At 34.3% G+C, this 17061-nt stretch overlaps 1 protein-coding gene across 2 annotated transcripts; it reads left to right on the forward strand.

Annotated features, from left to right (window-relative positions):
• LOC107643807 lies at positions 7045-16175 on the forward strand. Of its 2 annotated transcripts, XR_002363308.1 has the most exons (8): positions 7045-7181; positions 7377-7526; positions 7927-8000; positions 8164-8282; positions 8521-8604; positions 9006-9147; positions 13322-13326; positions 15859-16175. XR_002363308.1 is itself a non-coding variant. In XM_016347560.2 (6 exons), exons 1-6 carry the CDS (start codon positions 7175-7177, stop codon positions 9049-9051), a joined length of 480 nt encoding a protein of 159 aa, XP_016203046.1. In that variant the 5' UTR covers positions 7045-7174; the 3' UTR covers positions 9052-9255. The 2 variants fall into 2 exon arrangements, 1 of the variants encoding a protein (XP_016203046.1); XM_016347560.2 differs by lacking the exons at positions 13322-13326; positions 15859-16175 and having other exon boundaries at positions 9006-9255.

Genomic DNA, 17061 nt, shown 5'->3' on the forward strand with positions numbered 1-17061 from the left:
TGTTGTCCTGTACGACTGCAAAACAGAGGCTGGTTCGTCTGTCCAAGATCCCTTTCTCTGATCCAGGCGCTTCTTTAATCCACTGAGGATAACCTTGTTTGCCGCCTCGACTTGTGCATTGCTCTAGGGGTGCTCCACGGAGGAAAACTTCTGTTTGATTCCTCATCCTTCTAAGAACTCTCCAAATTTTTTGTCGGAAAACTACGTGCTATTATCTGACACAATGATACGTGGTCAGGAGGGTATTTTCGTCATCTTAGAGCTAAGGAGTGGAATGGTAATCTTGTCATATTCAAGAATCTGAATACTAGAAGAATTATGCCATGCCAAGAAGACCAAGAGTTTGTCTCAAAAACAATAGTGCTGAAAGGGCAATAATTCATAAGGCCTGTTGGGCTAAGGTAGGACAACAAGAAGCCCAATAAAACTTTTCAAATTCAATGGGAGGCATAATTTTTATTAATTTTTGAGATTTATTTTTAATTTGTTTTGCTGTTAGAGTTTGTTGGAGGATTTGATTTACTTTTGATTTGCTTAATAGTATTTTTAGGGATTTAAATTAGTTATCATATTTTTAGGATTTTAAAATTTAAATCAAATCTGACCTAATCTAATAAGATCAAATATGATTTAAATTAGTTGTCTTATCTTATCTTATTTTTTAGCTAGTTTATTAGAGGTCTATTTAAACACCTTTGTGAGACATTTACACAACTTTTGATAAATAAATTTTCTTAGTGCTTTATGCACATTTTTTTAGTGTGATGAAGTGAGGTGAGTGATTTGTTTCGCTTGTTGCATGGAGAAAATTGAGTGATTCAATTTTCATCCCTCTGATATACGTTGTCAAGGACAGGTTCTTTGAAGGTCTAGTAGGGAGCCCCTTCTGGTGACCTAGGTTGCTAAAAACCGGTTTCTTAGAGGTAAAACCCCTTTATCTATCCTTTATTTTTCTGTTGCGTCTTTTATATTTCCGCTGTGCTCTGTTGGGTGTGCCCTTTACTGAATAATCGTTATCTATTATGATAAAACCCTAAACCCAATCAATTTCTTATCCTCTCGTATCAGTTACAGGTCGTTGGTAAATTCTTATTTATCTACCCATTTCATGGGTCTTGTTCAGTCTCTTTATTTTTTTTTCTTTAATTTCTGCAAATTCACTTTAGAGTCCACAAAAAAAAACCAAAAAAAAAAAGTCGCATAAAGCACTAAGAAAATTTTATCACCAAATGTGTTTAAATAGACCCTAACAAATTAGCTAAAAAGATAAGATAAGATAAGACAACTAATTTAAATCATATTTGATCTTATTATATTAAATCAGATTTGATTTATATTTTAAAATCCTAAAGAGATGATAACTAATTTAAATCAAATTTGATCTTATTAGATTAGATCAGATTTGATTTAAATTTAAAATTCCTAAAAATACTACTAAACAAATCAAAAGTAAATCAAATCTTTCAATAAACTCTAATAGCAAATCAAATTAAAAATAAATGACTAAAAATTCAAAAATTAATAAAAATTATGCCTCTTGAATTTAAAAAACTTTATTAGATTTCTTGTTGTTATACCTTAACCCAATAAATTTTATAAATTATTGCCTTTTTAGCATTATTAATCTTGAGATAAACTCTTAATCTTTTTGATGTCTAAGACTAATATAACATAATCCTTCTAATATTTAAATTCTTAGATATGATAAAATTAAGAAAATTATATGGTACAGATCTAAATCTGTACAGATTTAAAGATTTGCTTACTTAAACCACACTTTCTAAAGCCACACTTTTCACTTAAAACCGTAGCTCTTCACAAAGAAAAAAGCCACTGGAAGCGTCAAATCTTCTCTTAACTGAACCGATTCGGGTTCTAACACATGGCTAGCATCAGGAGTGTACTTTCGAAGCTGCGACACGTGAAATACGTCGTGCAGGTTTGAAAGATGGGGTGGTAGAGCCACCCGATACGCTACCGGCCCAATCCTCTCCAAGATCTGAAATGGACCAATGTATCGAGGATTCAACTTCTTTGCTTTAATCGCTCTACCTACTCCTGTGGTCGGAGTAACTTTCAGGAAAACATGATCTCCTGCCTCAAATTCTAAGGGCTTCCGCCTTTGATCGGCGTAACTCTTTTGACGACTCTGCGCCGTAAGCATCCTATCTCAGATTTTCTTGACTTGTTCAGTGGTCTCAGCTATCATTTCCGGCCCCAACAAGCCTTTCTCTCCAGCTTCATACCAACATAGTGGAGATTGACATTTTCTCCCATACAAAGCCTCATACGGAGCCATTCCGATGCTCTCATGGTAACTATTATTGTATGCAAACTCTACTAACGGCATATACCGATCCCAACTCGCCGGTTGGTCCAAAGCACAAGCTCTCAACATATCCTCTAGTGTTTGGATCGTCCTCTCGGATTGACCATCTGTTTGAGGATGGTACGCTGTACTCAAGCTTAATCGAGTTCCAAAAGCTTTCTGAAATGTACCCCAGAACCTCGAAGTGAAACGAGGATCTCTATCAGAGATTATAGTAGCAGGTACACCATGGAGTCTCACAATCTCCTTTATGTATAACCGAGCTAGCTCCTCAAGAGTGTAAGTCATCCGAATGGGCAAAAAGTGAGCTGACTTTGTCAGTCGGTCCACAATCACCCAGATAGCATCAAAACCAGTCCTAGTCCTTGGCAATCCCGACACAAAGTCCATTGCAATACTTTCCCACTTCAGAAAAGCTCCCTGAAGGGATAAAGAGGAATCTCTGCTATCTGATAAAAGAGAGAGAAGACCACAAGTGCCAGCTATGCGTCTCAGAGTTATCTGAAGAAAGCAATAATAAAACGGAATCAACCCACATGATAAAGGAAGAAGACAACGCATCTGAAGGACACACAATAAAAGAGGAAGACAGCACATCTGAAGCATCTCTCAACATTATTGCATAGTGACGTAAGCGCTTAGGTCATAGAGCACCAACAAAAAAGGGCAGAAAAATTAAAAAGTAAAATAAAAGAGTATAAAAGGGAATTAAATAACCTTCAGATCGAAATTGATGACCTTATAATAAAAAGGATAGAAATAAGAATAAATATAAACAAGTTGGAATTAAACTTAAAAAATTTATAAATGCCTGGGAAACCATATTATGACTTAAAAGAATTAAAGCTGTTGAAAGAAAAAATGGAAAATGAAGTTGAAAAATTAAGAAGGTATTTAGAAACAACAGAAAGTGTAGAAATAAAAGAAGTTTTTGAGGATTTAAGAAATTATATTAAAGAAAAAGACAAACAGATAAAAGATTTTATATACAATAATCCATGCAAAAAAGAATATTATAAACTAAAACAAGATTGAAAACTATAAAAATGAAATTACAATATACAAGGACTAGTAAAAAAATGGTATCATATAGTAAAAATGATTGCAAAATTGGTATCAGAGCCAAGTTAACGATTAAGGGTAACACTTTTTCTTTAAGCAACACTTTTAGTGGCACGCTTTTGAACCACAAAAAGACAAAAATCTGTACACCCACATCTGTACACTGTAAGGCCCCTAAAATTATCATTCCGCCCCGTTATCTCTAACAAAATGCGCAGTTACTTGAGTGCATTATCACAATTGCTTTTGATTATATATATATTACACACACAAATACATCTTCTCTTAACAAAATGCAGAGTCATTTTAGTGCATTATCACATTTGCGTTTGATTGTCGTTTTCTTAATAAAAGAAATCCTGATTTCATAGAGCGACCTCCACATATATTTTTAATCTAGTCTTAGTTAGGACAATATATTAATTAAATTCTCAACACTGTGTATTGACAAATATATATAATATTTATTAAATTTAACATGGCCATATTTTATTAATTTTTTGTGTAAATTCACAAAATTATATATACTAATTATGTCAAGTTGACTCATTTTATGCTAATTTCTTTTAGATTAATTTAAAGTTTGATTTAAATTTTTAAAATATATCTAATGAAATATTAGAATCGAATTGGGTAAAAATAACTAGGTTGGTGCTAAGATTTTTTTCTATTTTTCATTTTTTTGTTCTCTTAACTTTATAATTTTTAAATCTTTCAAATAAAATAAAAAAAATATAGAATACCAATATATTATCTACCAATTTATTGTCAATAATAATTAATTATTATATTTTAAATATATGTATAAAGAGACACATTCAGAAAATACATCTATAAAGACACTTCTGTTCTATGTAGGGGTGGCATGCGGGAAAGCCCACTCCGCCCCGCCCCGCCAGAAGCCCGCCATTTGGTAGGCTGGTCCGCCCCGCCCCGCCTAGTGAGGCGGTCTCAGAATCCCAACTCGCCTCTCCTAACGGCGGGCTGGCGGGCCGGCGGGCTAAGCCCGCCAAATATCCTTTTTTTTTAACTATTAAATAATATATATAAAGATATAAAAAAATCTCTTTTATTTTTTACTTTTAACTATTATAATTTCTAAAAGTATAAACAAATTATAATTTTTGTATTCACAAACATTAAAGTCTTTGTAGTTATAAATATCTAATAAACATAATTATAAACCAAGTTTTCATCCAAAACATAATTATAAATATTATTTCCAAAGCAAAATAAACATAATCCAAAACATAATTAACAATATTGTCTCTAAAACAAAACAAACATAGTCTAAAACACTCAATTTTCATCTTCATTCTCTTGTAAATTGGGTTGAGAGAAGTTGGGTTTTGGTAAAAAAAATTGTAAAAATACCCCCTTGCTAAAAAAATACTAAGCTTGGCGGGGAAGCCCGTCCCGCCCGCCAAAGCCCGCCAAAACCCGCGGTTTAAGCGGTGCGGGGTAAGCGGGCTTTTGCTATTTGACGGTCCCAATTTTCCAGCCCGACCCGCCTTTTTTGGCGGGTTACGCGGGCCGACCCGGCAGGTTTAGGCCCGTTTGCCACCCCTAGTTCTATGATGCACGGACACGAGACATGACACGACACGAGACACGCCGACACGTGAATTCTAAAATTTTACATGACACAGGGACACACATACATATAAAATATAAAGTATTTTTTAGATAAACCGTAATGATATTTTAATATTTTATTGATATTAAAATATAAATTAATTTTTTAAATTATTTTTAATGTCTTATTTTAATTATATCAAGTATTTAAAATATTTTGTTTTAATAAATAATAATATATACTATATCTAAATTTATTTTAAGAATATATATATTAAGAATAAGACCGGACACGTTGACACGTGATGGTATTTAGGTGTGTCAAGTGTGTCTGGAGAAAAATTTTTTATTTTTTATTGAGACACGGTTTGGATACAGCAGACACGCGTGTCGGTGAGTGTCGTGTCCAAAATGTGACCGACACGCAGATACGGCAACTCAGCAAAGTGTCCGTGGTTCATAACTTCTGTTAGACACAACCATATAAAAGGCATTTTTATTAGACAGATCATAAAGATACTTTCATTAACCACAGTTATAAACAAGAGTTGATACTTGATAGAAGTTGGCAAAAATGTTGTTGGTGACGTAGTGAGATTGAATAAAAAAATAGTCTCTTATCGAGGCCCACATTACGGCCTACCAAGGCCCAATCCCAAACGTAGCAGCCATCTCTTGTACACTTGTCATTCATTTCTCCTGCTCCTCCACGCGACGGTAACAGCCATAGCTCCGTCGACATTGCACCACTGATCTCCGACGACCATGGTTCTGAAAATTGGACTGGCCCGACCTTGAACCATGTTTCTCTACCGTTCGGATTGACTTGAGAAATCGCTAGACATAAAACCGTTTTGAAACCGCTGTATCGATTGGATACCGGCAGGTTTTCAATCACCTGCCTCAAACAGCGTCGTTTTGGCTTAAAAAAAAAAAAACAGGAATTGAAGTGTTTTTAATTTCTTTCTTATCCCTGTTTTCTCTGTCTTCTTGCTTAGTTTATTGAGATTCATACTCTGTTCGCTGTTCATTCGGTAATGGCTATTTTCTCTCTTATTTTTTTTTAATTGTTGTTCAGACTTCAGAATCAGAGAGGTACCTCATCTTTGCTTGCTTGGATCAGTATGGTTTAGGGTATTCATTTTCCTGAATGATTTGAAGCAGAATTTAAGTGGACCAATTTAATCTTGCTTGTTTTTCGGGATAATTTAATCTCCTTTGTTAACCTAATTTAATCTTGCTCGCAGTAAACCCCATCTATTCAAGCAGCTTTTTTGTATGAGTGCTAAAATTATGATAGCAATAGCCGTCAACAGCATTTTTTTTTTAAATCTTGCACTGTTTGGGCAGTATATTTGATTGCAGTTTCCTTTTGCATCTTATTAAATGCATTGCTTATTGAATCTAATCAGAAGCTATGATGATGAATTTTGTAGCATTGGTGTGCTTATTCTTCTTCTTCTTCTTCCTCTTTGTTTGGGACATACACGGTAGGATACTTTTTTAAAGATTTTGATTAATAGAAGTTAAGTTCTCTTCCAATTATAGCTTGCAAATTCTTACTAGGTTTTGTCCAGGGCCTTCGATTTAATTTAGTTTAGAGTTATTTGTTATCAAAGAAGTCACATTTGAAATTCTTTTTTCTTTACTTTCCTTTTTCTTTACTTATCTTGTTTCAATGTATGCCAACAGCTCATGAATTAGCCTCTGAAGTTGGAAACTCTTATTTCTGTACAATCAGTTCCTACATGATCTTAACTACAATATATAATTGGGATTCGTGTCTAGAAGTTTCTTGATATAAGTTTTCTTTAGCCTCTGTGTCAACTAGAAGAATGTAGTTCCATCATAGCGTATGGTCTTTAATGTTTGCTACTTTCTTGTATCTGGCTTTATTGTTGAGACAATTTAATATGTTGCAGATTTACTAAGATCATAACACTAGTTGATATAAATATAATGCTTTAAATTTGGATAATATTTTAAAGTTAATATTAGATTATAATTATGTTTTAGTGTGTTTATTTATATTTTATTTATTATTTTATTATAAAACGGTTATTCCAATTGAACTACAGTTGAACCGGTTGGATCAGTGAATCAGTAATTAAAGCGGTTCGATGACCGGTCCGGTTTTCAGAACCTTGCCAACGACTCACCAACTCTGAGCTCCGAAGAATTCGCATTTTCCAACACCATACAGCCACCATGGATGGTATTCCATCTCATCTCACTCACTTCATTATTTCTTCTGTGTTCAAAGTTTCTTTCGATTCAACTCGGTTGAGCTTGGAAGTAGTTCATAGTGTTCTGTTAATTTTCGATTTAGCTTCATATAAACGTGGGGAGTTTCAAATTCGTGTATTATAGCGAGCGAGTTTCAGGATAAACATGTATATGTGTGTTTCAGTTGATTCACAGCCAACTATGGAAGAAACGATTCTGGTGGGCGATGACCTGATGATAGGTCCACCGTCACCTGTTGTGCCACCTGAAATTGCATCCCATGTTCTCCGCGGTGTTGATTTGTGTGATGGAATCCTTAAGAACCTGTTTTTATGTAAGCTTTCTTCTTTACATGTTACATGCTTGATTAAATGTCTATAAGCTTTTTGTGTTTCGCTTCATTTGTTGTAACTTTAGACTGGAAGATAAAGGATTTAGGCAATGAATGCAGTGGTAATTAATAAGAATTATAAAGTATGTGTAACTTAGGACCATCAGCTTGCGATTTTATGTGACTAAAGTGGAGTTAAATTGTGTAGCAATATTGCTTTCATTATTTATATCTATTGGGTCTGAAGAAACTGGAGAGGCAATGATCTTAAAATTAAATAAGTTCCAAGCAACTGATAAATCCTCATGGTTTGTGTTGTTTGTCCCTAAGGTTTTAGTATTAGATGCCTGTTACATTGTTGTCTTTTCTGGATATTTGGTAAGCTTTATTTGAAACTTGTTAGGCTTGCAAATCAATGACATTGAACCATTCTGCCAGGATGAGCTTGCTCTTTATAAACAATGTGCTGAAAGAAGGGTGAGACAATTGTCATATATTACAGATATATTATTCTTTGTTCTTCCATCCTTCTTTTCCATCTTACACTCAACTCATATTGTTATTGCGGATGAGTTCTGGGAAGTGTATTTAATTGTTAACATATCTTCTTTCTTTTTTCTCGTTGGGTAAAAAAATGTAGGACAAGGAGATTAGGAATCGTCTTCAAGAAAGTGAGCGGAAATTGGGTTCATCAATGCCTTTTGAAGAAGCCAAGGAGAGAGTTACCCAGCTTGAGAAAGAAGTTACGTCATTGGATAGGTACATTAAAGAGTAGATTGGTAGACCTTGGTTTCATGCATTTGCATAAATTATGCTCTACATAGTTGTATTAAAGCTACAGTCATTAGTGTCTGTGGGTTGCATTTTAATAGGCTGTGTTTATCTTTCTTTCTTTGTCATTGAGCATTCAAACTAAATATTGGATGCATGTTTTTATGAATACAATGTAGAAATTCTCAATGTATCGGTTTCTTATATTCTTGTATTTCATGCATAGGCACCTCATTCTTGCTACTGGAGTTGAAGGCATGGAAGGTTTTCGACAAAGATGGAGTTTACATGGCCGCCTAACTGATACCAAGTAATGTTTGTCATCCATTATTGTCGTTTTGTCAAGTATAGTTTGTTTGGCATTTATAAGTTATTTGATTAAGATTATGACTTGCGCAGACTTGGTTATTGAGTTTATAGAAAAACTCATTTTAGAAGATTCCTTTTCCAAACATGTTTTAATTTCAACTGCTTCATATCTTCAAATTATTTCTAATCAATCTGATTACATGAGTATTTAATCTGGTGGCCTCTGCCTTTGCCATTGCTAAATTTGTGGAGCTAATAGCCAATAAGATTATTCGATAAGTTTATCACTCAGACATCAGTGTCATCATTATTAGTTCATGTTGCTTCTTGTTACTTTTCAATTATATGCTTGCTTGGTTTTACTTGTTCACTTTTATTTTGTTATGTATGGATTTGATGCAGGAAAAGGTTGGAGTCCTTAAAGCAGGGCATAGATAGCAGAAAATGAGGATGAGTCCAACAACAGAAATTTGGTTCCTAGGTGAAGGTTGAACCTGCGTCAGGGGGGCACCTTGTTATATGCACCCATCCAAATCTTTTAGAAATGAGCAATGCTAGGGAACCAAAAGTATATTAGCCAAAAATCAGCCAAATATTTTTGTGTGAATTCAAAATCTCTACGAGTTAATATATATGGATGTTTCTTCGCTAAGTATCAGAATATTTTTTTTTCATACTAAATGGATGTTTTTTTTATATATTTTTCGAATTTTTTGTATTGCAAATGTGAATGTCTCTATTTCTTTAAGAATTTTATTTTTTTTAAAATTTTATAAATATTTAATTATTTTTGCTAAAATATAATTGGATGTTTCTTTTGTTAAGTATTAGAATATTTTTTTTCATATTAAATAAATGTTTCTTGAAGATGGACTAGTACTTCATGTTGTTGTTGTTATTCAGTGGCTCCGCCACTTCCCATATTGCCCCTCCCAAACGAGATCCAATGACAGCTGAGCCACATGTCCCTCTTCTTTCCCTGACAGCATGGTTGTTGTGGAAGAGACTTACAACATTGGCCATCACACGTAGGGCTTTTGCACTTGAAGCATATAACAAGACACCTATTCCCATCACACTTTGAACATACCAACACATGCATTTGCATTTAGGGCTTTCGCATTTCTTGCACCTGTCACATTTGCCCTCGCATTTTGATGAGCATACAACCACACATTTGCAATTGCCCGAACAGTTGGTGCACGAGGACGGCGAAGGCGATGGGAAACACAAAACGGCACAACATTTGTTCTCCTCCTTTTTCACCTCTTCTACTTTAAGAATCGCCACACACTTAGGACGTCCTCGCCGACCTCTTCGCCGCCGCCAAATTTGTCAGCGTTGACCTCGGCATCTACCTCTCCGTCTGGAATTGAAGGTGGATTTCGTGTTGAAGCAGTTGTCTTGGATGCGCTTGTTGAGAGCGTCGCGGAGAGCATGGAAGTCGCTGACGCTTCCAGCAGCATTGGTGAGAGAGAGATGTGTGTGATTGTTGGAGGTGGGTAGGTTAATGTGAGAGAGAAGATGAATGATTTTATAGGTTTTAATTAGGTTTACTTAATTAATTTTAAATTTTTTAAATTCAAAATTTAAAAAATTTAAATTTAATTATTAATATAAATTAATATGATTTTGTTTAGTTTTTGGCTGGTAACCTTTTGGTTCTATATACTTTTCCTTTAGAAATATGGTATTCCTATTATTTGTTGTCGTAGATTTAACGATGTATGTATTTTGGTGCTCTCAATAGTCAATATTTTCATTGATCAATTCTATGGTGTCTTTTGTTTGGTGTCTAATTTTTGTCTAAATTACCTTTCATAGTAATTTTAAAATATTTAAAATTTTTTAACTTTTATACTTTTAAATTTAAAATTAATCATTTAACTTATTTTAGCAATTAGACAATATCTTTTAAACACCATAGCAAACACCATTTTCATTCTACCTGTGCTGCCTCTAATTTCTAGGGAAAATAGTCACATTATATCTAATGTGATCAACTTAGAACTCTATGCTACATATTTTTTAGGTTTGTTGCAAAGATGAAAGATGTCATTTCCTTAGGATTTCAGAAATGCGTGATTTTAGGCTTTAATTAGTTTAGCTTTTAACCGGTATAGATTTTAGGGTTTTTTACTTAAATAAAATAAATCAATATTAAAATTATTGGATTCTCCTAAATCAAATTTTGAAACGTGAATATCTTCTTTCTATTATTATATAAATCGTTTCAGCGTCATGTGAATTATATAATATATTAACCATGCCACCCAGAAACGATTTATACATGGATGATCAAGGGGAATAAAGAGTAAATCGTTACAGAGCACACAGGGTTATAAGTAATGCATAAATCGATGTATATTTTTTATAGAATTTTTCCATCATTTTTTAATATATAAATTATAAAAAATATGCATCAATAAAAATTATTAAAAAAAATTACATAAGCCATCTATAAAAAATATGCTATCAATAAAAATTATTAAAAAAATTACATGAATAACAAATACTAAAAATTTTATAAAAACTTAAATTTATGTTATTCAAAAACACATAAATTTATATTATGCAAAATTATATTTTTTAACACTTTCTGATATTTTTTTAAAGAAAAAAATTAAATTTATATATTAAAATTTAGTACTCTTTTTATTATAATTTGTTAGTATTTTTTAATTTAATTTAATCTTATTAATGAAATTAATAATTGAAATTATAAAAAGTATATTTTTATTTTTTAAGTTAAAATTTAAATAGATATAGAATAATTCTTCACATATAAGCGTTTTTTTATACAAGTCTTTACAAGTTATTTATATTAACGTGCTTCGAACCGTACTGCACGTTTTTACTGCACCTTCTTCTTGCTGCAAGTTCTTCTTCCTCTTCCTCTTCTTCTTCTTTTCTTTCGTTTCTTGCCTTCTCTTTCTCCTTCTTCATTTACGTGATTTTCTCTCTGTTTTCTTTCTTCGTTATTCTCGATTTCCATTGTTTTTTGACATCAAGCTCTAAAATTGTTTTTGAAGAAGAAGAAGCAGTAGAAGATGAGGAGGAGAAAGAGAAAGAGTTCTGAATTATGCATAAGGTGTAGTTCAACGAATTTTGGGTGTATTTCTTAAATCCTTTGGGTGTAGTTTTGTAATCCTTTGGATGTATTTCTATAATCGTTTGGGTGTATTTCTGTAATCGTTTTGGTGTATTTCTGAAATTTCATTATCTTCAAATTTGGCAAGAAACTCGTTTTCATGGAGGAAGAAGAAGAAGAGTCGTTCATAATGCATGGTGAGTAGTGCGCTTTGGAAACAGGAAGTTGTTGAATAACGTGCGTTTATTTATTCTTGAATGTGGGAGTGTAATGTGTGTGTTTTGTTGGAGTTGTGCCAACTTGTAAATGTGTGTTTGGATTAGAGTTTGCAAATGAGATTTTGTATAAAATTGATTTTACAAACTTGATTTTGATAAAAAGTGAGTTGGTGTTAAGGTGATTTATGTTTGGTAATTTTGTATCAAAATGGATTATAATAAAATGAATGTTGTTTGGATTATATTATTCAAAATTACATTTAGACAAAAATTACTAAAAAGTATATGAATTTATATCATTCAAATTTATATTATTTTAACACTTTTTTTACTATAATTACTTTTGAAAAGAATTTAAATTTATGTATTGAAAATTAGTACTCTTTTGTTATAATTTGTTAATACTCTTTTTTAGTACTCTTTTTGTATTTAATTATATCTTTTTAATAAAATTTATATTATAAAAATTAAATAATAAAATAATATTAAAAAAATATTTGTTTGTGAAGCGTAACTATGAAAAAAATTCAAGAACTCTGATGATTATTTTTAGTATTTTTTTATTGTAGATGAGATTGGATGGCAAAGTTGGTGGAATGCCAATTAATTTTTTAATTTATGGAGTGAACGCAGAAGCTAAACGCAAAAGCTACCATTTGTTGCTTCTGGTGAACGGAGTTCAAACCCAAAATCATGTTCGCGTTCAGAAGAAAAAATTAACCAAACAAAAATATTATAAATAAAAGTACCCTATTATACATAAATCGTGACAGACTTGAGAGGATTTGCTTTAACACGTTAATTGTGCCAAGCCTTTGTGTTTTAGCTCAAAATCACGTGAATCTTTGTAGGGTGGGACGATTTTTGCGTTACCTATAACTATGTGTGCCCTGCAACGATTTACTCCTTTTTGAGTGGCATGGTTAACATATTATATAATCCTCATGCCCGTGAACGATTTATATAATAGTAGAAAGAGAATATTTACAATTTGGGAAGATAGGAGACTCGAACCCGCAATCTCTTAATTGAGTATGGGGAGTCTGTGCCATTTGAGCTATTACTCATTGGCATAATCTCAAATGGCATAGTCTCCTCATACTCAATTAAGAGGTTGCGGGTTTGAGTATCCTATCTTTGGTAAAAAAAAAAAAAAGAAAGAGGATATTTACGTTTCAAAAATTGATTTAGGAAAATCCAGTAATTTTGGTATTGGTTTATTTTATTTAAATAAAAAATCCTAAATTATTGCAGTTTTAAAAAAGTTATTTTTCAAATGGAAACTTTAGTAAATTGCATGTTCAGAGTGTAAAACAAAAGCGTCTGATTGTCTTGTCATTTTTTCATCTTCCCAATTCACATTCATTTTTCATCTCCCCAATTCACATTCACTTGCTATGAACGAAAACATATGGTGTCTAGATAATTGCTAGTTAAAACTTAAAATAGATGTGCTTTTCAGATTTTGAGTGTTACCCTGAGCTCAAAGCAAATTCATTAATAACTTGTTTTTGCGTTTCCACGTTTATGTTGTTGGGACATTAAAACTAAATATTAATATATTAATTAATTATTTATTAAACCTTCCAAACGTTGTGGTTTTTATTATTTTTTTTTTAGTTTATTTTTGTTCCGAGGGTTACCTTGAAACGTTGATTTGGGTCTGAACATGAAGACCAGATTTCTTTGTATGGCAGTGTTCGACTTGTTGATGCTGAGATGTCGCCTATCCGAGTTCCTCGTGAGGAGGTGGAAGGTGGTACCTGTAAGAAACTTCGATGCTTAAGTTAGCAAGGGTTTTAGGTAGGTTTTTAGTAGATTAGAACGTAGATTATACCTGAGGGGTGTCAATGTATTTATAGTAGAGTTGATGACCATTTTTTTTGGAATAGTTTTATCTTTATTGATGGATAACTGTTCTCTGTATCTTGAAAATTTGTTGGAAACTATTTTTTTTAGGAAAGATAAAGATTGTAGGAGAGATTCGCGGAAGCAGTTACTTGCTTGGACAAGTGGAGATGGTCTCCCTTCCGATGTCCGACAAAGAGGTTAGGTATGGATGGAGATCCCTTTCTTGGATTGGTCTGTCAATCCTTATTGGGTCTGGCCTTAGTTGTTGGGTCAGGGTATGAATAGTGTTCCTGGTTGAGTCCTGAACTTTCTATTGGTCGAGATCAAGCAATTCGTGGCTTCTGCTTAGACGTCAGGTACCTCACCTTTCCGTACTCAACGTGTTTTGAAAATTTGAATGTTGCCTCTTTAAATGTGGGGCGAATGTTGCGCGGCAGTTTTTCTTGGGATCCGCACATATTTTAAAGAGGAGTTAAGAGTCATTATGCTCATTATCTCCTATAAAAGCATTTTTGGCTCTTCTTCTTCCCATTTCTCAACTGTTGAAAGCTTTTTCATTTTCTTCTCTCTTTGCAAAAAATCTTTCTTCTTCTGTTCTTGCCTTCTAGTTGCTCTCGATTCCAAGATTTCTTCATCTTGGATTTTTAAAAGATTTTGCTTTATGGAGAGGAACGTTTGTGACTTGCGGCATTGATGTGCCCCTCTTTCTTTGAATTTTCATTGAGGTTGGTGCTTCTATTTATGTTATCAGTAGCTTTGTCTTCTATTTGTGGTGTGACTGTTTTGAATGGCTTTCAAATAGAAATGCTAGCAATGTGCTTCTTTGGGTGTTGCTTCTTGGATTTCGGTGGTAGTCTTACTTGTTTTCTTTGAGACTTTTTGTTGATTATCGTCGGTTAGTCTAAAAACTTCTTTTGTAACCATTTTTGTTGATTAGACCCCAACGGCTTTTTGTTGATTGAATCGCCGTTGGTTATTTGGGATTGTTCTAAGTTTTTGTGGAACTATTGTAACTGTAACTGTTTTGTTGTTTGTTGTCGTATTGTCCTCAATAGTGTTGCTGCTATGTTGTTACTGATAGCATAGGAGGGACACCGTTTTGGTATTTTTTGTAGAAAAATTTTTGAAAATGGCTCTTGTTGGTTTTACTTGTTTTTGACCGACCTCTTTTGGACGACATCCGAGTTGTTGGAGTAACGATTTCTTTATTTTGCATCTATAGGTATAGCTTATATGTCACATGCTCAGTTCTGAATATGTCGACTAAGGTTCCTCTTAGCTTTTTGAATTGGGTAGATACTACCGTTCTTTTTTGTGTCCCCGTAGTTGATAAAGAATACTGTGATGTATTCCGTAGGCATCATAAAATATGTGAGAACAGCAAAGATGAGAGGAATTATGAGTTAGTAGTACCTGATCCTAAAGAGAGAATTTGTTTTCCTCCCTTGGACAAGTCGGAACGTCCATTCTTTTATGCCTATGGATGTTTTTTCACCAAGTTAGGCATTTCTCTCCCTTTTACTAACTTTGAGACGAATATCCTTTGGGCTTGTAATGTTTTCCCTTTCCAGCTTCGTCCGAACTCTTGGGCCTTCTTAAAAATTTTTCAGCTTCTATGTCGGGAGCTTGAGGTCCGACCTTCTAGTAAGCTTTTCTTTTATCTATTTATTTTGACCAAACTCGGGACGTTGAAAAGGAAGGCTTCTTGGTTTCTTTCTGTGCCATCCAAGGTAGGGAAGTTTTTTCTATTTTCAACGAATCCTTTCATGATTTCAAAAATCATTTCTTTAAAATTCGAGCCATGGAGGGTGCCCGACCTTTCCTTTTGGATGAGAATAACGAGCCTTCCTTTCTCCTATATTGGCAAAAAGAACCTGTAAAAGTCAAATATAGCATAGATAGCCTAGATGAAATTGAAAAGTATTTCGTGAACGTGTTGCAAGAGTGCTGGGGCTGAGCTCCTCACTTGGACACAAAAAGGTTCTTAGGGGACCCGGTCAACTCTGATCCGAGTTAGATAGTTTTCCTATCTCTTAGCTTTTATGACTTTTCAGTTTGTATTTTTGTTGTTTTAATGTATTTTGTATTTTTTCAGAGACCATGGCTTCCAAGACTTCTTCTATGAAGTATCTGCGTCAAACTAAGAAGACCGTTGTGGTCCGAAGTCTCCAAGGTCAAGAAACCGGTGGCGCCTTCGGAATTCTTCCCCACAGAAAACAGATTCTGGTCCTGCTGCTTAGAAGAAGCTCATCCTTAATCCTTCTATTCGCCTGATTCTCTCCGACCCGACGTTGGAAAGCTTGGGTACCCTGTCTTCCTCATCACCTTCAGGGCCTCCTCCCAAAAAACAGAAAATTACTAGGGAGTCGAGTATTAATGATAAGGATTTTGACGGGTTTGCTTAGAGCGAGAGGAATATTTTGCCCCATAGCTAGATAGGCATGGATGATGCGGCGATTCAAAATCACTTCAACCATATGGCCCATAATTGTATCCGTATGGTGGGGGTGAGCACTGCTCTGGCTAAGGAGCTAAAAAAGACTCATGTTCGTGCCACCTAGGCCTTTCTGGACTCTGTCGGAGCTGAAGTGGAAAGGCTAAAGGGTTTGAAGGAGGAGTTAGAAGAGAAGAATGCCATACTAAAGTCCGACCTAGAGAAAGCACATTCTCGGGTGGTAAAGGCTGAGGCTGCAACGTTAATGGCAGAGGAGGTAAAAAAGAGGGACGAGGAAAGTTATACTCGAACCTATAGAGAGCTGATCAACCTCCGAAAGGAGTTAAAAGATGCCTGGGAGAAACATGCCGCCCTTTAGGAAAATGTGGTCGCAAGAATGGACGAGATGTTTGAAAATTTAAAGGCTCAAGTCCGAGTCCTTGCCCCCGACCTAGACCTTTCCTTGCTCGGCCAAGACAACATCGTCATCGACGGGAAGATCGTGTCAACCCCTAATGAGGATGAGGGGCCTCCTCTCAACCCGAAGTCCCAGGGCAGCCGAACTCCTCAGTCTCCCGAGGTCCAGGTCGAGGTCGAAAATGCTAAGGCTTCTTCTTCACCTCGTCCTATCCCAGCAGTCCTGGTTTTTGTGCATCCTCCAACCCGTCCTGTAAAGAGTACAGATGCCCAGATGGGTGAGGATGTCAACCTGTCCTGTAAAGAGTACCTGATATATATTGAAAATTGTTTTAAACTTATGAAAAAAGTTAAAGACTAATAAAAAGAAAAAAGACCGAGATTTGTGAAGTAAAAAAGATGGCTTAATTAATTCAATTTTAAAGTACAAATAACAATCAATTCAAA

The sequence above is a fragment of the Arachis ipaensis genome, chromosome B05 (assembly GCF_000816755.2).
Source record: "Arachis ipaensis cultivar K30076 chromosome B05, Araip1.1, whole genome shotgun sequence".
Taxonomy (NCBI): Eukaryota; Viridiplantae; Streptophyta; class Magnoliopsida; order Fabales; family Fabaceae; genus Arachis; species Arachis ipaensis.